We start from the raw sequence: 24,886 nt of genomic DNA, 5'->3' as shown, positions 1-24,886 counted from the left end.
ATTTTAAACAACCAGTTGCTCAAGTTTGGAAGGCTGCTGGCTCTACCTCTTACTAATGAAGTGATATTGGGAAAGTCACCTGGCTTCTCCAAGTCTCATTTCTTCTGCAGTAAAAATATATTTACTTGACAGGATCATTGAGGAGATTAAGTGGAGGGGGTAGGAACTACAAAAGATGCCAATCAGTGTCTGACAAATATTAGGTATCACCCATGTTTTTCTTCTATAATATACATACATAGTGATATTGTAGAGACTGGTGTCCAGACTGGAAAAGGAGCTAAGGCTATATATATGTATGTAATATACTTGAATGTGTTACTTATCAAATTTGATTAAAAATTTTGATCTTTTATCTTTAACAAGATCTGTTTGTACAGAATTGTCTCAGCCTCAGCTCCCCATCTCTGGTGGTAAGAATGCGTCTTTCCTTCTGGTGTAGGGAAGACAGTTTTCACATGGGATTTTTATCTCCTGCCTTTAGGAAGAAAAGGGCAGGTCAGAGTACCTTTCTTGTACCTATTTTCCAAATGCTATTACTTCTTTTAAGATTTTATTTATTTATTTGTGTTTGTGTGTGTGTGAGAGAGAGGGAGACAGCGAGTGGGAGCAGGGGGGAGGGGTAAAGGGAGAAGCAGATTCCCCATTGAGCAGAGAGCCCAAAGGGGGAAAGGAATTGATCCCAGCACCCTGGGATCATGACCTGAGCTGAAGGCAAATGCCTAACCTATTGAGCCACCTAGGCACCCTTCCAAATGCTTTTAACTCAAAATAATCCTTATGCCAAAGGGGCATATTTTGGGGCAGCATATTCTATCAACTTTCACTTTCATATAAAGTTTAAAATAAAAAAGACTCACAAATTAAAAATATACCCAGCCATAAAACTAAAAAAAATTAAATTAACATTAATGAGATTGATTAAATGTTGCTTTGTTGTCTCGGAATCACCATCTGCAATATGAATGGAGTAGGGATGCTTCAGCACAGATTCCTTTGATTTAAACGTTCCTTCAGTAGAGGAAGCTTGATGACTCCTCCTCAACCCTCTGCCAGTTTCCTTAAACTACTGCAGAACCTCTATCAGAACAAAATGATATACTTATTATGAAGCAAACACACTCTTTAGGTATTAAATACAGTTTTACATTCTTCTCATTGACTAGAAACACAATTTCACTGATTTAAGATGACTTTGATTATTAGATGCATCATTATTTTACACACTACAAAAGGAAAACAATATTTCCAATTAAAGTGTGGGACAATGTTAAAGTGCCAACTGTTAAGATGCATTATAACTTCAGAGATACCAAACTACAGGGAAAAGAAGTCTATCACTACTAGTGAATACAGTAGTGCTACTTTGTGCCATGACACTATTTTTTAGAAGTCTTTTTCTAAATTAACATATAATGTATTATTTGTTTCTGGAGTACAGGTCTGTGATTCATCAGTCTTACACAATTTACAGCACTCACCATAGCACATACCCTCCCCAGTGTCCATCACCCAGCGACCCCACCCTTGCCACCTACATCCCCTCCAGCAACCCTCACTTCATTTCTTGAGATTAAGAGTTTCTTCTGGTTTGTCTCCCTCTCTGCTTTCATCTTGCTTAATTTTTCCCTCCCTTCCTCTATGATCCTGTCTCATTTCTCAAATTCCTCATATCAGCCAGATCATATGATTGTCTTTCTCTAATTGACTTATTTCACTTCCCATAATACCCTCTAGTTCCATGCATGTTGCTGCAAATGGAAAGATTTCTTTTTGATGGCTGCATAATATTCCATATTATTTTTTTTTTAAGATTTTATTTATTTGACAGACAGAGGTCACAAGTAGGCAGAGAGAGAGAGAGAGGAGGAAGCAGGCCCCCCGCTGAGCAGAGAGCCTGATGCGGGGCTCGATCCCAGGACCCTGGGATCATGACCTGAGCCGAAGGCAGAGGCTTTAACCCACTGAGCCACCCAGGCACCCCAATATTCCATATTATATACATACCACTTCTTCTTTATCCATTCATCTGTTGATGGACATCTAGGCTCTTTCCATAGTTTGGCTATTGCGGACATTGCTGCTGTCGGGTGCACATGCCCCTTCGGATTACTACATTTTTATCTCTGGGGTAAGTGCCTAGTAGTACAATTGCTGGGTCAGAGGGTAGCCCTATTTTTAACTTTTTGAGGAACCTCCATACTCTTTTCCAGAGTGGCTGCACCAGCTTGTGCTCCCACCAACAGTGTAGGAGGGTTCCCCTTTCTCTGCATCCTTGTCAAGACATGAAAATATTTAACATAACACAAAATTTGTCTCCTCAGTCACCAGTTGGTATCCAAACATCCCCATTTTTACCCTATCCTTTAAGTCCAACTTACTTAAGTGTCCTCCTCCTCTGTACAACTTTTGCCTGAGCGCTGTTGCCTGCAGAAATTTCTGCACAGATGAGAAGGATTTGGCCATGATCAGAAGCTTGTGGTTTTGTTAGTGTATTTTTGTTTCCATACATCTTGCCTTTCCAAATAGATCATAAACTCAAGGACAGAATAATTATTTTTGCTGGTTAAAACACACAACTTTATTGATGAAACACAAGTCAAAGATTAACAAATGTAAACCAATACAAAAGTGTAGCTTATTTATGATTAGTCTGCTTTCAGTTTAGGTAGAGTAAAGAGTAAAAAATATCTCAATCTTGGTAGCAAGATGGAATCAATAAATGCTTTCTTTACACAAGCTCTAGTATTCAATAAATCATTAAAATGCTCCATACTGAAACCAGCCACCACAAGTAACATCACTGATGACTCTTGATATTCATTTTTCCAGAGTAGGAGCCAAAAGGATCTCATTGTCATGTAAGCACAGTGGAAAACAAAGAATTTACAAAATGCATTGTTCCCAGTGCACACTGAAAAATTATCTCAATATTGTTTGGACCATACTCCAAATTAGAGTTTGGTCAGTACTTTTAGGACTTTTACTTTCACCACCAGGTCATTGTGATTTGCTAATGCCTTGATTTTCTTAACACACACTCCAGATTCTTTGAATAAGAAAAAAAGTGAACTTCTGCTGAATTCCTTCTTAGATGATGCAAGCCCTTCATTTTTTATGTTGTCATTTATATTCTCAAATAGAGTAAGGATATTAAGAAGAATCTCTCTGTCCCATTCTTTATTAAAGAGGGAAATCAATTCTGAGGGAACTTTACAACTGACCAGCTCTCTTGTCATAGCTGGATTTTCAGTAAAGTTTATAATTAGTTTCATAATCTGAATCTTGGTGAAGTAATTTCCCAGGAATAACAAAGCAAAAAAGTCTGGAAAAGAATAGGAAAGCAAATGTTGGTAATGATTAGTCACAGTCATGTTGGTTAACAGTCTTAGTCCAGCCATCTGCACAGCTGAGTCCAAGCGACAGATCATGGTATCATCACACACTTGACTTATATATGTCTTAATCTTTCCCTGATTTTCAGCATTCACACTCAAGTTATTAAGGGCATTGTAAGCTTTTTCCCTAATAATAGGATCTTTTGTTTTTATCAGTTTTGCAATAATTGGAAGACCACCCAATTCACGAATGGCGTTTTGGTTAAAAGAATATGCTGCATTGTTACCCAGAGTGACCAAGGCTATTTCTTGAATAAAAGGATCATTTGATCGTTCCAGGATGTTAAGAACCTTTTGAAGGTCAGAAGCACCCAGAATATCATCAATTTTATAGGGAAAGTTAAACTTGCCCCTGCGAACAGGCCATGATGTAGCTGGAGTCCTGGTGCTCTTACCTCGGGTCCTTCCCTTGGTTTTTCCGCTTGCCCTACTTCCAGACCTAGCCCCACTCCTGGTAGGGTGGCAGCCTCCACCCCGGCCTCCTGGGCAGGGCAAACTGGGTGCAAGGGTCCTGTTCCCAGAGATAGTGCCCAACCTGGCTCCTCTGCTGGCCTTTGCACTTGCCTGTTCCTTCAGAGTGCTGAAAAGGGCTTTGGCCTTGGCCTCTAGGCCACCTCCACTCTGCGCCCCCAAGTGGGCCTCTGCCTTTACATCTGAACCATTCTGGAGTTCCATGCCCACCTCAGCCTTGACCTTTGATTCATCCTGAAGTCTAGCCCCAGCCCCCACCCCAGCATTAGCCTTAGGTCCTTTTCCAGTCTGGACACCAGTCTCTACAATATCACTAGATTCTTCTTCATCGTCTTCCTCATTGTCGTCCCAGATTTTCTCATTCTCATCTCTTCCCCAGGTCAGCCTGTACACGCAGTAGCAGGCGCCAGCCCCGATCACCACACCAGCGGCCACGCAGCCAGCTTCCCGAGTACGGCCCATGCTGGGGTGAACGTCTGAACCAAATTTTTAACCAGGGTAGAGTGGGGTTTCTTCTATGTTGGGAGCGGAGTCTTCAGCTACAGCTGGCAGGCCCGGTTGCAGCTTGCAGATACAGTGGAACCTAGGAATGAAGGAAAGATTTAAGGCATTAGTCTCCTCATTTTGTGCCTTTGCCTGCAGACAGACTGAACTACAGACCAGCAAACAGACAGGGATATGACAGGGACTCTGGGCTGGATCACTGATTCCTTTCCTCCATGGGGAAGATAATTTTGAAAATTTTCCCCACCTCCAGATCCTCCAACCTCGTGTTCAACCATCCCACCCCAGTATGTTACATATAAGGTATCTAATCAATTCCCTACCTCCCCTACCCCTCCAGATGTCTTGGGGTAGTGGCACCCCCACATACACCAGCACAGGTCCAGGCAGTTTCTTCCTTCTTTTCCTTGCCTGGAAGTCCACTGTGTCCTGCAACCTGCATACAAAGGGGTGGGGATGAGGATCCTGAAGGCTCAAGGGACAGGACTTCACCCTGGATGGGATACACTTCCCTCTCCGGAATCTCTGGCCCCAGTTCTGAGTAGTCCAACCCTCAACTCCTCAGCGCAGACTCCTCAGTTGCGGAGCTATGGCTTCGAAATTCAGTATCTCCCTTCCCCATCTTCTTTATCCCTTTCAATCCTTGTTTCTGATTGAAACAAGAATTCAATCAGAATCCCCCCTGGTCAAGTCATTTCCTTCAAAAGTGACTCCGCAACCCTTTCCCTGTAATAAAATGGAATGTGGTGGAGAGAGTGCTCAAGACAGACTGTAGAATGCACAAAACTCGCCCTTGCCCTTGCCTCTCCCACCCCCACCATCTCAGAGATACCGGGACACTCCTCCCTCCAGCCATTATACCAACTTCCACCGATCCGGAGCAATTTCCTTCCCCCCTCATCTCAGTTTCTGCCTTCTCCACGAAACCCAAGGACTGCTAACTCTGGGACTGAGTGCTTGACCAACTGAGCAAACCTTAGACACTGTACTCCACGGAGTAATTTGGACAAGATCCTCCCCACCCCCACTTCAGGCGACACTCCGCCCCCCAGCCACTTCCTTCCTTTCAGTGTCGTCTAACTGCAAAGCACTTTGTCCCGAAAGCTCCAAAACGGAATCAAGTGGAGGAAAGGAGGGGGATGCGAAGGCGGTGCCCGGGTCCACTCGGGTCTGCAGTCTTCACAATTCTCCACCCCAGGGGTCCCCAAATAGTGCCACCACCCTAATTCTGACCTGCTTTTTCTGGACAATCTTCCTGCTTTCTAGGGTTGAACTGGCCCTAAAGTGCAAGATGCACAGACACACAAAGCGACAGGGCAGACAGCTGGGCGGACAGAAAAGCACTTCACAGAGTCCCAAAAGCAGCTTTTCCGAATTCAGGATCCTGGTTGTCCAATATTGGCCTCTCACCCCTACCCCTGTTCTCAGGACTCCGCTGACATCAGCCCTCTTCTTGCCCGCGCGCGTTCACCCACTCCGCAGCCCCCACCTTCAGTGGTCCGCCATTTTCCCAGCAAAAACCACACCCCTTTCGAACAACTGGACAGAGAGGAGGCGGGGCGACGGAGTAGGGGAGCAAAAGAGCCCCCTCCCCGATGCATTTCCACCCCCCAACGACAGCCATTTTATCCCTGCAGGCACTGTCACATCCTTTTTCCTACATAAAATAACAGGAAGGCAGCTGGAGTCAGAAATGGGCCCAAGTTAAGTCAAGGACCTCAGCCACTCCCACCCCCTCCGGGGACTGCGGGGCAATCCCACCTTTGCACAGACCTGCGGGATTCCGGGCAGATACGTTATTCTTTTGCTCTGAGTGGTACAGCGCCCTACTGAAAGACACGGGGAATGACAGACGCACAGCCTCACGATTCTGGCTTGGTAAATGGACCAGCACACAGGGCAAGAATCTTTATAGCTGTCCTTCCCAGTTCAAGGCCCTGAATGCCAAAGTTTTCAGATCCCCTCCCTCCTGGTCTGGGGGGTCCCCTGGAATCCGGACCCAAGCGTCCACCATTTTTGTTCTTGTAAAGGCCAGGGATAGTGCAAGCCTGTGGAGAAAGCAGGCCTTGTCCCTCTTTGGTCTCCACCCTCGGCTCCCCATACCGCACGGATCTCCCAGGCAGCGCCCACCCACACACAGACCTGCTGGGATGCGGGCAGTTACCTCCTCCTCCTTCCCTGGCCACAGGCCCGCCCGCCCTCTGGGTAATATGGAGCTGGTAACCGGACCAAACCAGGACCAGAATTAGAAGGACGCCTGCAAACGTCAGCTCCTGCTCACGTAAGGGCCACGTCACCCGTGAGTTCAAGACCCCAATTACCACTCCCACCAGCAGTGCGGCAAGAGTCGGCCCACCCCTTTCCTTCCTGGCTACATCAGGTCCTGCCACTCATTTTCTTTTGCCGATCCCAGAGGCTGAGGAGAGCTTCTCCTTGTGGCTGGAATTTGCCTTTCTCTGGTTAACAGGGAGAAAGTGCATCTGTTCCCTTGTCCATTGGTCTTTTCTTCCTCTTCGAGGAATAGGTTTTTTTTACCTTCTCTATTCCCTGTCCAATTGCTTCTCCCCTTCTCTCACTTTCCCCCAGCCCCAGCCTTGAAGAGCCAGCATTTTCCCTGCACTCCTATGTGCAATGGGTGGAAAGATCTCAGAAAAGAATATACGTAGTGGGAGTGTCTTACTTTCTTGAACTTTCCTGTTCATTTTTAAAAAACAGGAATATGTTACTTTTATATTGAGAAAATTAAATGATGCTATTTTCATTTGAGTGGAGAATTTAAGTGGGAGCGAAAACCCAAAAGACCTCATTAATTACATTATATTTATTTATAATACAAGAAAAAGGTTTTACTGGTTATAACCAAATGGCAGCTTTCAAAACATACTAATCCATTTTAAAATTGAAAACAGGGGTGCCTGGGTGGCTCAGTGGGTTAGGCCGCTGCCTTCGGCTCAGGTCATGATCTCAGGGTCCTGGGATCGAGTCCTGCATCGGGCTCTCTGCTCAGGAGGGAGCCTGCTTCCTCCTCTCTCTCTCTGTCTGCCTCTCTGCCTACTTGTGATCTCTCTCTGTCAAATAAATAAATAAAATCTTTTAAAAAAAATTGAAAACAATTTTTTTCATACAATCTATGAATTAGTCCACAAAGAGATCTAATCTTTAGTCATCTAATTTTGGCCAGTTAATGTAAATGATCCACTACTTTTTCTACTTTAGGATCAACTTACACTTTGATAAAACAAAAGCAATACAATTCTGTCTTGTTTGATTAAAGAAAGACATGTATTTAATGCCCCAAAGTCTTGGCAGAATGCTGCAGGAACCTGTTGTGATTTGATGGCTGTTTTGAACACCTGCTCCTGGATTAGATTCCAGTCCACTAAGGAGGAGGCAGCCGAGGGTGGGTCTGATCTCTCAGCTCTGTCAAAAAGGGAGGAAGGAGGTTGCTGACCCTCTACCTCCTTTCATATTCCTGAGCCTTCATTCCCTGCATTCAGCCACGACTCTATCTCTGGCTCTAAAAGTACACAGGGACTGGTGACCAAGGTAGTAAATACCACCTTTATTCAGGGGACCAACTTGACTAACTGTCTTTCTCAATCCCTCCCCCAAATTCCCACAGGTGTAACTCAGGGATGCCTGGGAGGGACTGCTGCTCCCACAGAGCCCTGCAGCTGTGGGTTCCCATGAAGAAGTGATTGCTGGCTGGCAGACGCACCCAGATGGGCCAACTCTGCCCTCTCTCCTGGTGCCTTAGTTAACAGGGCTCCTTAACACTGCTGCTACCACCTGGCTGGAAGGGTGCAGCCAGCTGGGCCTCTTACCTCTGGCCTCCTTGCCACAGGACACCCAGGGAGAACCTGGTCTTGCTGCAGGGTCACTGTCTGCAGCCCACACCCAGTTTGCTGCCCCCTCAGCCAAATGTGTGCCGGGACCGCAGGGAGTCTCCCCACTGACCATACCGATTAACCTAGAGTGGGGTTTCTCAACTGACCACTTCTGTGCTGTACCTGAAATTGAACACAAGGTTATGCACATACACATGTTCATTTCATGGAAAGAGGGCTCATAGCTTTAATCAGATTCTTGTGGGCATCTATGACTTTAAAAATATAATAAACTACTTGCCTAGGAAAAAAGATATATCCCCTGTGTAGAAATCAATCTCTTCCTTTCTTTCTCTCTCTCTCTACCTCTCTCTCTCTCATTATGCACATTTCTTATTTTTTAAAAAAATGTGCAAACAATGCAGAAATGTATAAGGTAGAATGTGAACGTGCCCTACAATTCCTATTCCACCAACAACAACTTTTAACAATTTCCACCTTTCCTCATGCAAATGTAATAAGTATATGGATGCACATGTCAAGTTCCAAGTTGAACAACAGTACACAGAATGAAATGGTTGACATTCAGTGACATTAAGTGCAATGAATCTGCACTTTGAGAACTGACATCTTTAAAAATTGTGTCTATGTTGACTTTTATGATCTTCCACAAATTTTATGTTTTTTCAAGTAGGTTATACTCATTACTTGCTAAGTTTATTCCCAAGCATTTTATTGTTTTGTTGTTTAGAAGGATGAAATTTCCTTTATGATTATATTTTCTACCAGGTTATTGCCTATCTAAGGAAAAATAATCATGATATATTTATTTTTAGTGCCCTTTCTTAGTATTTCTGATAGTTTTTCGGTTGAAACATTTGGTTTTTCTAGGTATGCAAACATAATCCCCTTCAAATGATTTTTTTTAAATTTCCTCTTTTCCAATATTTATATCTCTTGTTCTTTCATTTTCTGGATGTACTGCATTGACTAGAACTTCCAGAAAGACGTTGAATAATGGGAATTGAGGGTCTCCCAAACTTGTTCCTGAAGTAAATGGGAATAACCCCTACTATTTCACCATTTAGTGTGAGTTTGCTGTTTGTTTCTGATGTGTTCTCCTTCTGTTTTTGTGTGAATGGGGTGATGTCTAAAAACTGCACTTTTAGGGTACTTGGTTGGCTCAGTCAGTTAAGCATCTGACCTCAGCTGAGGTCATGATCTCAGGGCCCTGGAATCCAGACCTCCCACATTGGGCTCCCTGCTCAGTGGGAAGTCTTCTTATCCCTCTGCCTCTCCCCCTGCTCATGCCCTCTTCCTCCCCCCTCAAATAAATAAAATCTTTAAAAATAAATAAAAGCTGCATTTTTATAACCCCTTATATAAGACAGAAAAATTCAGTTGTCCACATCATAATACTGGGAGGGAGAGGACACTAGGGAGAATTGCCATAAATCCTGTGCTCATTGTGGATATATTGGTGAATAAAAACAGACACTGATTCTGGAAACAAGACCTTAAGGAAATAATCACACATGCATATAAGCCGAAAAATATTGTGAATGAATGGAACATACTAATATAATAAAAGAAGTGGCAGAGTCTGGGAATCAAAAAAGACTTCCTTATGGGGGGAAAGGGAGTGAAAGTTTGAACCAAACTGAAGGAAAGCAAGTATTAACTAGGAAAGGAGGGGAGCTGGAGATAAGAATGTTCAAATTTTCCACCTTTCTGATAACCACTGTGATAACCCATATACCTCAATCCTAGGATAAATCCTGTGAAAATCACTGTTAACTTTTCAATTGACTCTCCAGGTTTTGTTGGTTTTTTAAATATATATCATCATCAACTATATATATATATACATACACACACATATATAAATGTAGGTAGGTACATTGTATGGGTGTATATACACATATAGCTTTTAAAAATAATCTGGGGTCATAGAATGCGAACTATTTGTTCACCTAATATATTGTGTACATTATTTTATCAGATACAATAATAGTCTGCAGTGTGGATTTACCAAAATTTTACCAGTCTATTAATGATTGATATTAAGCCTCTTCCCAACCTTGGTCTATTACAAAAATGCTAAAATGGGAACCTTCATACATATATATTTTGACAATTGTGGCATTATTTTCTTATGATAAATTCCTAGAAGTGGATTGACCAGATCAAAGTAGATGTTCATTTTTAATTATACCCATGTTGCCAACTTTAAACTCTTAAATTTTGATGTGTATATATTCCATGTTCTTGTCTAAAATTTTTCAATTTCTTCAATTATATGTGAGATTAAGCATCTTCTCATAGGTTTGTTAACCATTTATCTTTCTTTCTATGGATTGCCTTTTTTCCATTAAGATTTTCATCTTTTTCTTATTAATATGTAAGAACTTTCTGTAAATCAAGGAAATGAGCTCTTTGACTGTTATAAGTGTTACAAATATATTCACAGTTTATAATTTATGGACTTCTGCAATATGGAATTTTTAAATCTTTATAATACAAAACTTATCAATTATGTCTTTACATTTTGGGGGTTGTCTGTTCTGCTTAGGAAGGCCTAGATTTTCTTCATATGTGATAGTCATTTTGCAATATATATGTGTATCAAATCATCACACTGTACACCTTAAACTTACACAACATTATATTCAATTATATCTCAGTAAAACTGAGGAAAAAATGATATCGTTCTATATAAGAACGAATTTTTTCTAGTTGTCTTCATTCTTTTTCCTCAGCACCATTTCTTTTTTTTTTTTTCAAAGTTTTCTTTTTTTTTTTTTAATTTATTTGACAGACAGAGATCACAAGTAGGCAGAGAGGCAGGCAGAGAGAGAGGAAGGAAAGCAGGCTCCCTGCTGAGCAGAGAGCCCAATGTGGGGCTTGATCCCACATGGGATCATGACCTGAGCCGAAAGCACAGGCTTTAACCCACTGAGCCACCCAGGTGCCCCTCAGCACCATTTCTAAATTTAAAAAAAAAAGAATGACTCCTAGAGCATTGCCTGGCACACTATAAGTCATCAATAAATACTTGTGGAATTAATGAGTATATCCTGCAGATTTTTTTGTTAAGAGCATTCTTAAGTACCTTACTTTTCTCCATGGCTATTGTAAGTTGAATCTTTTCTTTATCTTACTTTTTCTGTTTATTGGTTTTATATATGAAAGTGGTTGGTTTTTACAGTTGATTTTATAGGCTGTCCCTTTAAGGAATTCCTAAAGCTTCAAATAGTTTTTAGTTGATTCTCTTAGATTTGTTTCATTTGCAGTAATGATCCTCTTATCTCCTTCTTTCCAATACTAATATCCATTCCCTTCTCAGATAATTGCATTAAGTAGTACCTCCAGAACAGTGTTAAATAATTCGGAAAAACTGGCATCCTTGTCTTTTTCATGATATATATAAGAATGTTTCTGGTGTTTGTCCCTCAAGCCTGAGGGACTTCTTGGTAAAAACCAGGGCCAAGGAAGCGAGACCTTCTGCAGGAGCTGAAGTTTTGGCCTGTCATTGCCAGTATTCTTATTAGCAGTCACTGCCAATAAAATACAGCCCAAATCAGTGAAGGAACAGGGAAGAAAAAAATTGTCTTCTCTTTTCCTCCAAAGTCCTGTAAGTATATTCCATTGGCCAAATCCAAATCCAACTAGGAAAGGTGCCTAGGAAATACTATTCATAAGAGTAAGACTCCCAGGGCATAGAACAGAACCAAGAGGAGGAAATTGATCAGGAGGTGAAGTAAAATAAAGGATAACCAACACAGTCTACCCCTTTAGCTACTCAGCATCCATTCTTGCCCTTTACTCCAATTAAAAAAAAAAACTCATCTCCAACAGGGAGGAAGGGACAAAAAGACCCATCAGCCTCTGTACTGTCACTGAGTAATGTTAATTCATACTCTCCACATGAAACCTAATTTATAACAACCATCTCCAGTATTTTTCATATATAAGAGAAAGGAAGGAAAAAAATATATCAACAAAGATACATCTAGCTGCCACAGCTCCCCTCTGTAGCTGGTCATGAGGCCAAAGTCAATAATCCACTTCATATTCCCCTTAGCTTTTCATAGTTCTTTTCTTGGTGTAGTGACCCTAACCTTCAATCCCATCTTTATGGGATTTCAGCATTTTCCCCTTGACCAGGACTATTGGGCAAATGAGTACTAAGAGGTACTCTAATGGGTTCCAAGCAAACTTCTTTTGTTCTCATTGTGTAGTAGCAACTGTACTCCCCCTTGGTAATGGGATTCAAACACTCCAGCCAGTAGAGCAACCCCTTTCTCTGTCAGTTCAATTGCATAAGGAGACCAAAATTCCCAGGTTGCTGTTTCAGTTTTTAGTTTAGTGGAACCATGGCCTTATTCCCTGTGGGGAACACTCATCCCTTGGAAAAATAGAACCTCCAAACCTGCTAGGCCCAAGGTTGTGGAGACAAAAAAATATATATATATATATATGTATTTTTTTTCCTACTGGGTTAATTGGTGTGATAGTGAGAGGGGCCACTCCCCCCCCGACCCCTTCATTCCAGACTTGTGTATCCTCACTATGAGGGAAATACTACCATATATTTGTCACTGGTTTTATTATTTTTTTTAAGATTTTATCTATTTACTTGACAGACAGATCACAAACAGGCAGAGAGGCAGGCAGAGAGAGTGAGGAGGAAGCAGGCTCCCTGCTGAGGCTTCATGACCTGAGCTGAAGGCAGAGGCTTTAACCCACTGAGCCACCCAGGCACCCCTTGTCACTGGTTTTAAAGCAGCCATTGTATTCTTGTAGTATAGCACTCTCAACGTGGAACATCTGATCCTATAACTAAGCTTTCAGTAATTCATTTATTTTTCTATCAGGCAAGTTGCCTCTGCATGATGGAGTAAATAATACAGACTAGTGAATCTTTGGATGACTCCATTATTGTACTTCTACCATTAAATGAGTTCCTTGGTCAGAGACAATAGGATAACCCGATGATGATTAAGGCATTCTGCAAGTCAATGAATGCTGGCACTGAAGAATCATCATGAGCAAAGAAGATAAATGTGTGTCTAGAATATTTATTTCTATAAGGAAAAATTTCTGTTCTAACCATGATGAACTGTGTCCCATAAAACAATCCTACCACCATGGGGCTGACTAGTACCCCCAAGAAATGCAGTCTTATTGTATTGAATGGTTCTTCATAATCTTATTTTGTTGTCAGTTTGGGCACTTAGCAGTGTTAGTACAAGATCAACCTTGGTGAGTGGAAGTCATGTTATTTAGCCCATGCATAGCCTCCATAACACTGAAGCAAATCTAATAGAACAAACATAAAAATATAGGGATCGTTATTGCTATTCTATTTTCTATAGTGCTACATTAGTTTGATAATATTTGGTTTTGGACTTTTGCATTTGTGCTTATAATTTAGATTGACCCCTGGTTTACTTTTTTAGTTCTAGTCCTCTTTGATTTGATATAAGTCTTATGAAGTCTTATAGAATTAATTGGGTAGATTTCCACCTTTTCCTGTGCTCTAGAGCACATTAAATTATTTTAAAACTTAGTGGATCCTTGATGATGTTGTGGTAGGAAAAAGAATGTCTCTTCAAAGATATCTACATATTGGAACCTATGACTGAGTTACCTTATTTGGCAAACGGGACTTTGCAGATATGACTCAATTAAGGATATTGAGTTAGGAGATTATACAACATTGACAGGGTGGGTCTAATGTAATCACAAGGATTCTTTTAAAAAAAGTTTTACAAGAGTCCATAAAGGGGGGCAGAAGTGTCATATACGATGTGATGACAGAATTACACATCAGAGTGACATGGGGTGATGGGCAAAGGAATGCAAGCCACCAACAGACAGTGGGAAAGGCAAGGAAATAAAGTCTCCACTAGAGCATCCAGAAGGAACATAGGTCTGTTATTTTAGACTTCTGACCTCCAGAACTGTAAGATAATGTGTCCTGTTTTAAGCCATTGAACTTTCAATAATTTGTTACAACAGCAGTAGGAAACTAATACAATGTCATTACTGTTTTCAAAAAACATAAGTTTTTTAATATTTACCCTGATGTTAACCATTTCTATTGGTTCTCCTTCATTCCTGAATTCCACATTTCCCCCTGGTATCATTTCCCTTTCGGCTAGGGATCTTCCATTAGCGTTTTTTTACATGTCTGTTGACAACAAATTCTCTTGGTTTTCCTTAATCTGAGAACATCTTTATTACATCTCTGTTCTTGAAGCATTACTATGGTTTGGCAATTCTTTCCTTTAAACACACCAAAAATGTTGCTATTCCCATATTTTCTGACCTTCATTGTTTGCAATAAGAAAACCACAGTCTTTCAAATTGCTGTTCCCCTACAAGTAATGTGTTATTTTCCTCTAGCTTCCTTCACGTTTTTTTTTTCTTTACATTTGTTTTTTAGTGGTTTGATAAGATGTGTCTAGTCATGGTTTTTTGTTTTTTGGGGTTTTTTTTTTTGTTCATCCTGCTTGGGATTTATTGACCTTCTTGAATCTAAATTTATGGCATTCAAAACATCCGGGAAATGTTTAACAATTATATCCTCAAATAATTTTCCTATTCTAGGAGGGGCAAGCCAGAAAGATCAGGAACTTCTATCCCTTTCCACTCACAGATCAGGAGTGTCACTCAGGTAAAAGCAGGTGCCTGCTTTCAGCTCTCATGCAGTGGTACAAGAGTTCTTCCCAAGAAGAAAGGCAAGACACAAGGATGAGGAATGCTGCAGCTCTGCCTAAAGGACTGAAATCATTTGGAAAAGGTAGTAGAAAATTCCATGCATTTTAACAGTTATTGTTAAAAAAAAAAAAACAGTGGAGATTTTGGTGGGGAGGCTAGTACCTCTAATATAAGAAAAAGGTCAGAATAGTCACAAATTTCCTAGAGAGAACCAGGGAAAGAGGCAACCAATAAAAGCCCTCTTAAGATCACATAAAAATTGTGGGGATCAGGAAGACTGTGTGTATATGTTAGGCTTCATCCTCGTAGGATAATTAGAGAAAGATATGAAACAGGCTTGAAGGGATTCCCCACACCACACAGAGACCCATAAACATAGGGAAAAAGCCTCACTGGCACAAAGAGCTTAAACATAACCTCTGACCAAGAACCGACTAAATCATAAGCTACTCTGACCCAGGGACAAATCCTAGAAAGCCAAGATTAAAAATAAAGCCACAGTCATCCTTTCCAGTCTGAAAGAATGTATGAATGTCCAAGGCTATATCCTTTCAGGAACAATCAGAGAAGAGGCTTCCAAGCTACTAGTCCCTGGCTAAAGGGGAGAGGAGCAAAATATGTAAACTCACTGAAATGTGAGCAGCTACACACATATCTAATGATAAAGGGTAAATATCTAATTGAAGGAACTTAAGCACAACCTTTGACCAGTAAGTGACATGCTAACCCACAGGCAAAACCTAAGTAGCCAGGCTAAAACATAAAAACAAGGGGAAAAGATCTGGGCTGGAACATCAGAGATGCACACAGTGAGTGTGTGTTGGGGGGAACAAACTTCACAGAATTAGTCCCACCAAGTAAACAAACAAATAAACAAATGACCACTGAGAGGAGCATCAGTTTACAGGGTTGCTATATTACCTAAATAACCAGCTCTCAACAAAGGGTTAAAATACATACAACAGCTATATAGAAAACATAAAAGACAGTATAAGTGTATTTTGTCGTAACTCTATTTTTTTCTATTTGATTTAAAAGACAACTTCATAAAGCAATATGAATAAATCTATGTTGATATACATACATTGTATAAAGATGTGATATGTATGATAATAATGCAAGGGAGTGGGTAGGAATGGAGCCATTAGGAGCAAAGATCTGAAATTAAATTGGTATTGATCTGAAATCGATTTTTTAAGTTAAGTTGTTCATTGTAATTCCCAGAACAACTACTAAGAGAATATATTTTAAAATATAGTAAAAGAAATGACAAGGAATGAAAATGGTACACTATAAAATGTCTACTTGACATAAAAGAAAACAACAGTGGAGGAATAGAGGAACAAAAGAACATAAGTCATATAGAAAACAAATAGCAAAGCGAAATAAGTCAATCAGAGAAAGAAAGTTATCATCTGATCTCACTCATATGTGGAATTTAAGAAACAAAACAGATGATCATGGGAGAAGAGAGGGAAAAATAAAACAATACAAAATCAGAGAGGGAGACAAACTGTAAGAGACTCTTAATTATAGGAAGCAAACAGGGTTGCTGGAGGGGAGGAGGGTGGGAAGATGGGGTACCTAGGTGATGGACATTAAGGAGGGCAAGTGATGTAATGACCACTGGGTATTATATAAGACTGATGAGTCACCGAACTCTACCTCTGGAACTAATAATACACTATATGTTAATTCATTTGATTTAAATTAATTAATTAAAATTTAAAAATAAAATGTTAATGTAAAAGAAAAGAAAACAAAGAGCAAAATAGCAGATATAAATTATCCTTATCAGTGATTGCATTAAATATAAATGTATTAAACACTCCATTTATTTATTTAGATTATATTTTTGTGTACTCTCTACACTTACTGTGGGGCTCCAACTTATAACCCCACAATGAAGAGTCACATGCTCCACTGACTGAGCCAGCCAAGCACCCCCTAAACACTCCAATTTAAAAGCAGAAATTGCAGAATGGATTTTTAAAATATGATCTATGCTACCTACAAAAGACATACAGAATCAAAGACACAAATAGGTTGACAAAGGATTAAAAAAGTTATACCCTGCAACAGTAAGCAAAAGGGACTTGGAGTGGTTATATTAATACCAGAAGAATTAGGCCCTAAGACACACATTGTTATTAAAGACTAAGAAGGGTCATTTATAATGATGAAAATGTCAAACTACAAAGAAGATATGAAAATTATAAATGTATACAGACCTAATGACAAAGCCCCAAAATACATGAAGCAAAGAAGGGAAATAAAAATATATACAAGGAATAACAATAATATATAATATATGCCAATTTCTAAGTTCTGCTGAGTGCTGAATCACTTAATTATCACAGCAATCCTATAAAATAGATATTGTTGGGGCGCCTGGGTGGCTCAGTCTGCTGGGTGTCTGCCTTTGGCTCAGGTCATGAACCCAGGGTCCTGGAATCGAGTTCACATTGGGTTCCCTGCTCAGTGGGGAATCTGCTTCTCCCTCTGCCTGCCACTCCCCCTGCTTGTCCTCTCTCTCTCTCTCTCTCTCTGGCAAAAAGAAATAAATTAAAAAATCTTTTAAAAAATAGATATTTTTATTTTCATTCTAAATATAGGGAAAGTGAGGCAGAGAGAGATTAAGGGATTTGCTTAAGACCACACAACTATTAAAGTGACAAAACCAGGATTTGAAGCGAAACTATCTGGTGGCTTCTATGCTCTCAATTACTCCTTCTTATAATTCAGCTTTGAATAATATTTACCTAGACATAATATAAACACTTAATATTGATTTAATAAAATACCACAATATAACAACAATATATTAGGAGAATGTTGGACAAGTGTGGTTATATATGGAGTGGGATGTATAAGATAACTGAATACTTAACTGAAGTCATAACTGATGTATAAAAATTAAAAATCAAGAAAAAAAGTGTAAATAGGTTATTTAGCAATATGAAGGTGATGCTAGAGAAAGAGTTAAAAGATTTCAAAGTGATTGTCTCTGAGTAACAGAAATCTGGCCTGGGAAAGGATGAAGCAAACTTCCAGTGGATTTTTCTTGTTGCTGCTCTAAGCTTTACAGTATGCAATAACTATGAAAATTACCTTTTAAAAAAAACAGGTTCTGGAACTAAGAATAGGACTCCAATTCTGTGTAAATAATGTAAATAATGTAACACGGAAAACTTGAGGACTCCAATTCTGTGTAAATAATGTAACACGGAAAACTTGAGGACGATTATGCACAGAATGTGTGTGTCTTGCCAAAATTCATCCGCTGAATTTTGTATAGTCTGTGTATGGAGGTGGGGCCTCTAAGGAAGTAACTAAGGTTAAATGAGGTCATAAGAGTGGGTCCCTGTGGGACGTCTGGGTTGCTCAATCAGTTAGGAATCTGTCTTTGGCTCAGGTCATGATCCCAGGGTCCTGGGCTCCTTGCTCAGCAGGGAGTCTGCTTCTCCCTCTCCCTCTGCTGCTCTCCCTTCTTGTGCTCTCTGTCAGATAAATAAGTAAAATCTTAAAAAAAAAAAAGAGTGGGTCCCTGATCTGATAGGATTAGTGTCCTTATAAGAAGAAGTACCAGAGTGTTCACTCACTCTCTCTAGGTGCACACACCAAGGAAAGGCCATGTGAGGTCATAGCAAGAAGGTGGCTATCTACAAGCCAGGAAGAGAACTGTCACAGAAACCAAATTTCAGCACCTAATCTTGGACTTCTCAGCCTTCAGGACTGTTAGAAAGGAAGTTTCTGTTGTTTAAACCACCCAGTCTGTGGTATTTTGCTCTAGCAGCTTAAGCAGACTAATACAAGGACATTACACTACATAAAATAAACCTGTCACAAAAGGATAAGCATTGTGTGATTCCACTTATATGAGGTAGTCAAATGCATGAGTAGTCAAATTCATAGAGACAGAAGATAGAATGGCGGTTGCCCAGGGCTGAAGGAGGGGATCATTAGGGAGTTAGTGTTTAATGGGTACAGAATTTCAGTTTGAAAAGATGGAAAGAGTTCTGGAAATGGATTGTGGTTGACGGTTACACAACACTGTGAATGTGCTTAATGTCAATGGACTGTACACTTAAAAATGGTGAAGATGGTAAAACTTTTGTGTACTTTGCCACAATTTTTTAAAAGGGAAGAAAAAGAATATATAGAGATATGTAAAATATTGATGAGAGACCACATCTTCCACTGCAGCTCTGCACTCCTTTCTGCCAATGTCCCACAGGTATTGAGCTTTCTCAGCTTTCTGTCCTCAGTTTTTCAATCTGTACCCCTTGCTGGGGCTATCTGACTCACTTCCTGGCTTCAGTTATCTAAAATACATATTTTTAGTCAGACCTTGATTCTGAGCTCTAGATCTACACTTTTCAAATAAACACTGAACATCCCACTTGAAAGTCCCATAGGCACCTCAAAATCAAATAGTTTAAACCAGATTCATTCCCTTTCCCTCTCAAATCTGCTCCTTCATGTTTGAAAAATAAAATGGAAAGAGAAATGGGAATACCCTTGCTGCCTCATCCTCTACTCCAGATTGCACTCTCTCCCCTATACTACACTGCCTTAAGGTTCAATCGGTTTATGTGTTTCCCAGAAATGGGCTTTTGGCCTGAGAAGAAGAACTGCATTTTCATTTTCAAAAAGTGGTATTAAACTCCTGCATGACCCAGCAAGGCCACTATACCCAAAACCTTAATCCAACCCCTGACTCTGAGTCTGCTACAACACTAGATTAAGAATTGGGACCTGGAGCCACAGTGGAACCCAGAACTAGCTTATAAGGCCGCTTAACTCTCCAAATTATCTAGAAATGTCATCCACTGCTATCCTAGCCTCAGTCCTACCCTTAGAATTGGGCATGTGGGGTCCTCTTTAAATCCCATGTTTTAAAGGGTCCTGCATATCACACACATACACACACACACATTAAATAACATATGGGTGCCTGTGTCACACAGGATCTGGTGTTCATTGTTGGCACAGTACAACTTATAAACCCAAACATCTGCACTTTGACTAGTACTGTTCAGGCTCCAGGAAGGTGCTTCTCCACATCTGTTTCCATCTGTCTTCTAAATAAAAGGCAACTGTGTCCAGATGCCATGACCATTTGTGGATTATGCCACTGCTCACCCAAGAGACAGACATTATTTCAGAAGGCAGGGAAGATTCAAGCAGTAGAAGCACTTATGGAAGAGAAAAAACAAGCTTGTCAAAGCCTTCTCAGATACATGAATGCAATAGGTTTTTGTTTAACAAACTATCATTTCCCAGTAGTGCCCATTTTCTTGCCTGTCTTTATTTCCCAGTCTGCGGCTCCAGAGGTAAAAAAAAAAAAAAAAATTAGTGCAGTATTTGCAACAGTTGCACAGAGAGGTTAAAGAACATTTCATAATATTAAACAACTATATTACTCTTAATTTTAGGGTGGATAGATTAGATAGATAGACAGACAGACATATGATAGTCAGACAGATAGATATAGCATGTCTAAGGCATGGATGTCACAGATTGGATGTTCCAGGAAGCAGATTCTGAGACAAATACTAAAGTATAGAACATTTATTGAGAAGTGCTCCTGGGCTCGACACTTGTGGAAGGAAAGGGAGGAAAGCAGCAGAAATGAAAAACAGGAGAAATCAAATTTTAGCGCACTATCGACAGAATGCCTAAGCATACTTTAGAGTGAATTATGAAGACAGAATTAAACTCCAGAACTATCTCAGTTAGAGGCAAGATGGCCAGGCCTTTGTACACAGCATAAATGAGTCACTGGATGTGGGTCATCCTGAGAATGGGATGTGATCTGAAACAAGATAACTCTCAGCTAATGCAATCCTGTAAGAAGGCTGGCAGCCAAGGACTCTCTGATGGCAGTATTCCTAACAACTGAAGTAATAAGGCCTTAATTGTTAAAGGGAGCTCTGGGAAAGGTATTGCAGTATCCACCACAGTCCACCCCTTGAGCCTCCCACATCCATTTCACTATGTTCTGGGATCAGATCTTCCAGGAGTCTGATGGGTCCCTCTCTTCCTAAGAGAAACTTAGGACAAACTACAACCCTTAGTACTGCAGCTGGTCTCAAAGCTACAGATAATCATTTTTCCCTTCCACTGACAATTACAGATCTCCATCAGTCCTAAGGTCTTGGTGGTTTCCTTGGTGGTATGACCCAGACCCTCATTCCCGGTCACCATGTCTTTCTCATGCTGGTGTTGCTATACTTGCTGGGTGGCTCAGTTGGTTAAGCATCTGCCTTCAACTCAGATCATGATCCTGGAGCCCAACATCAGGCTCTCCGCTCAGCGGGGAGTCTGCTTCTCCCTCTGCCCCTCACCCCGCTTGTGTGCTCTCTCTCTCTCTCTCTCTCTCTCTCAAATGAGTAAATAAAATCTTTAAAAAAAAAAAAAAAGAGATCTCCCAAGGGGCCACAGGTGTATAGTGAATGAATGATGCTAGTGCATTAGTGGAGGATCTGCTATCATGGAGGATCTGCTCTTGCTGACTGTGTAGGTGCTTGTATTCTCCAGTCCTGCTTGTGCTTGATCCTGTGTGTAAAACTTCCATCTTGTTGCTGGGCCTGCCCACCCTTACAGTTTGGCGGATCTGACAGCATTCAGTTCATGATGGACAAGTTTTAGCTTGATGCCCTATGGCCAGGCATTCCTTCTCTATCAGGATGTAGTAGCATGTGAGGAGCTGTTTTTAAGATATATAATTTTCCACTATACATGGCATGGTTTGCTCCAGAACCTAAATTGTGGACTAAGTTCTGACCTCCCCACTGGGGCTTATCAAAAACTTCCTGTGGCATCTTTTGCCCACACAGATAACTCTAATGCCATAGGGCCTCTCCATTGTACGGAGCAAGTGACAGGACTACTTGAAACCACAGCCTGGACCTGCTATGGGACCTCCTCTTGCTCTAGGCTCCACTCAAAGCTGGAAGCTTTTTGTGTCACCCAGTATATGGGTAGAAACAGTAATTCCAGGTGTGAAATGTGCTTTTTCCAGAATATGAAGAAGCTTACCAGATGTTGAGTTTCCTACTTTGTGAGAAATATTGTGTGCAATAATTTGTCCTTTAATTTAGGAGGTGATCTAGTGGCATGACCCTTGGGTTATTCAACCTCAAAAACCTGCACTTAATGTAGCTAGCCCATGCATCTTTGTAGGGCTTACCTCCTATAATGGGGTGTACATATGTTTCACCAAGGCCTCCAACATGCTAACCACTTCTTATTCATTTTGGTCCGATTAGCATGATGTCATCAACATAGTGGACTATTAGTATTGTATTCAAATGGTCCAGTTATCTCCAGACTATAATAGGACAGAGGACAAGAGAATTAGTACACCTTTGAGGAAAAAATATATATACTGTTATCTATTCTATCTGAATATGAACTTCTGATGTTTTATTCTGACAGGGATAAACTACATTTTCCAAATCAATAGTTAATTACTAGGTATCTAAGTTCATGTTATTCTGCTTTAGCAAAGATATTATATCTGATACAGTGGCTGCACTTGTATCACTACTTGGTTGAGTTTGTAGTGTCTGCCAGGCTCTGCCTACATTTTATGGGCCCAAACTGGTGCATTAAATGTAGATATGATGGGGACCACATCCCAGCATCCCTTAGGTCTTCAAAGGTGGCACTCACTTCTGCCATCCTCCCCAAGATGCTATATGCTTTCATTTATTATCCTGGCCAGGGAGGGTGAGGGCAGTTTCAGAAACTTCTGCTTTCATCTACAAAGGGCTCTGACTCCACAGGTCAGGAAACCAATGTAGGAAATAGCAAAATATCTATTCAATTAGACATTCAGAGATCAGGAATATAGCCACCAGGTAGGTTTGTGGACCCAGTGGACCCACTGTGAACCCAACACAGGCCAGGAGTCCATTAAATACCAGGCTCCTGTCTGCCCTTAATCTAAAAAGGGAGACAAAATGACATTTTAGATCTCTGGGTACACTCGGTATATCAACTCATAACCAGTGTCCATTGGTCCTCAAAATGTTTGGGTATTCTTCTTTCCCCTGCATGCAGTTACATGCATAAATAGAAGGACTAGAGAAATCATGACTACATGTATGTTATAGGGTTCTTCTTCCAAGTCACCCCAGCCTCTCCTTCAAGCAGTGCACCCTGGTTCAAAAACCAACTTAGGATCAGAAGCTGAGCAAGGAATTGTGACTTTTTACTGAGACACCATCCTTCAGGTTCCTGACCATCTTTTATTTCTTTTGGTGGTTCGTGTTGAGTACAGACCCTTGGCTTATTTTCCCCAAGGCACTGTGTTATATTGACCATGTAGTCTACTAACTACCTCTTAACCATCTATTCACCAGGAGCACTGTATTCTATTAACCATCCCCACAGCTCCCTGAGGATCAGCCCCCTTGCCCCCACCTATCACTCTGACCCTATAGTGCATTATTGTATTTGCATCCACCAGACTTGTGATGGTTATGTGCAATCATCCTGCCTCTATTGTTTCAGGCCATCACCATTTCTATCAGTGATCCCCATTCTCTAACATCCTCTCCTACTGGGAACTTCTTAGCAATTCTGCCATTCCTCTCACCAGTGCCTTCCTTATAGCTTTAGTAAATAGTGTGCCTTTGGGGTCCTCCTGCAGAATACAGTCTTCCAGAGGGTTTTCTGGAAATACATAATATATTTATTCTATCACTCCCACTTTCCTGAGCCTTTAATCCTCTCTCTTCCCTCTGTTACGACAACTTGGGCATTTATACTTCTCTTAATTCTTTTTTTTTTTTTTTTTCCTGCACTCTGAGAAGCTGTTCTAGTGTTGAGTTCACGTGATCTCCTGGTGTCCTTCCCAGGGTGTTAAATACTGTATTTTGGGAGAGAACTCACAAAAGAATTAATTTTCCCTTATTCAATTTTATATTCCAGCTCCCCTGATCAAGGCCCTCAGAATTCAGTCCCATCCTTCCCCTTCAGTACCTGCTAGTACACGCTGGCTAGGTCCTATAGCTTCTTCCTGGGGTAGTCCCTTTCCTTTCTTCTTAGGCCCAGGACAACCCCAGAGAAGTTACGCTGTGACTTAACTTTATATATAGGCCCAGGGGCCAAGATGAGAAGTGGGGCAGATTCTGAGGGAAACACATATTATCTTACAGGAGAAAGGGCTCTGCAGGATCAAACAAAGTGAAGCACTAGCCCTTAATAGGAAGGAGTGGGACACTTCTGAATGCTCAAGGTCTCCAGGAAAATCTGAGGATATAAGATTTTTAGGGATGTCAATCCAGAAGTCCCTATCCCATGTGTCGGGGTCCCATTCCTTCCTAACCAGGGCCCTGATCTTGGCATAGCACTTTTCTTACTTGGGATTTTAACTTTCTTCAAAGCTTGCTTTGAGTAAGTACTGGGCCTGGTCCTCAGATTTCTCTACCCTTTACCTGGGAAAGATGAGGGCCTCTTTATATGCTATGAATGAAATCCTCTGGTTTTCACATATAGCATTTAATTGTTGACTAATTTAATTTGGCTTTTCATTATTTTTTTCTAGAAGTCAGGCATAGAAATAGCTATCCAGTTTTCTGGACTTCCTTATAGTTAATATTTCCCACATATTTCTCAAAATTCTGGTATATAGAACCAGCTAATACATCCCCTTCCACCAGTGCCATCCCAGTTTGCCGTCAGTGAAAGCTCTAATAATTCCTCTGTCACTTGTTCCAGATGCTTCTCTATTCCACCTACCATCAGCGATGGGGTCCTCATTGCCAGCTGGGCAGCAGGTGATTCATCTTCAAAATTTCACCACAGTGTATGCTTTCCTGAACTACTCCTCATACCAACTGTTGTAGGTTGGCTTCCTGGAGAGCAGACTCAGAATTCAGCATGAAGGGCTTTTATTAGGGAGTGCTCTTGAGATCAGAATCTGTGGAAGGGAAGAGAAGGAAGCAG

At 40.9% G+C, this 24,886-nt stretch overlaps 2 protein-coding genes across 14 annotated transcripts in view; both read right to left on the bottom strand.

Annotated features, from left to right (window-relative positions):
* Positions 1–2,537: 2,537 nt before the first annotated feature.
* Positions 2,538–7,107, bottom strand: ARMCX1 (armadillo repeat containing X-linked 1). 13 transcript variants are annotated; one of them, XM_032330152.1, is made up of 4 exons: positions 6,516–7,107; positions 6,135–6,202; positions 4,697–4,809; positions 2,538–4,452 (listed from the first exon to the last, which is right to left on the bottom strand). In XM_032330152.1, exon 4 carries the CDS (start codon positions 4,329–4,331, stop codon positions 2,955–2,957), a length of 1,377 nt encoding a protein of 458 aa, XP_032186043.1. In that variant the 5' UTR covers positions 4,332–4,452; positions 4,697–4,809; positions 6,135–6,202; positions 6,516–7,107; the 3' UTR covers positions 2,538–2,954. The 13 variants fall into 13 exon arrangements, with proteins under 13 accessions (XP_032186043.1, XP_032186044.1, XP_032186046.1 ...); XM_032330153.1 differs by having other exon boundaries at positions 6,147–6,202; XM_032330155.1 differs by having other exon boundaries at positions 6,538–7,107.
* A 297-nt stretch (positions 7,108–7,404) lies between these two features.
* ARMCX4 (armadillo repeat containing X-linked 4) overlaps positions 7,405–24,886 on the bottom strand; it is a 31,256-nt gene continuing 13,774 nt past the window's right edge. The window contains exons 7-9 of the transcript XR_004282468.1: positions 24,680–24,860; positions 22,122–22,262; positions 7,405–7,441 (exon numbers count right to left, since the gene is read on the bottom strand). The gene's annotated coding sequence lies outside the window, so the exon portion shown is untranslated. The remainder of the gene's footprint in view (positions 7,442–22,121; positions 22,263–24,679; positions 24,861–24,886) is intronic.

Source organism: Mustela erminea, chromosome X, assembly GCF_009829155.1.
Source record: "Mustela erminea isolate mMusErm1 chromosome X, mMusErm1.Pri, whole genome shotgun sequence".
NCBI lineage: Eukaryota > Metazoa > Chordata > Mammalia > Carnivora > Mustelidae > Mustela > Mustela erminea.
The sequence above is the reverse complement of the archived record's forward strand: the minus strand, read 5'-3'. Positions and strand labels throughout refer to the sequence as shown.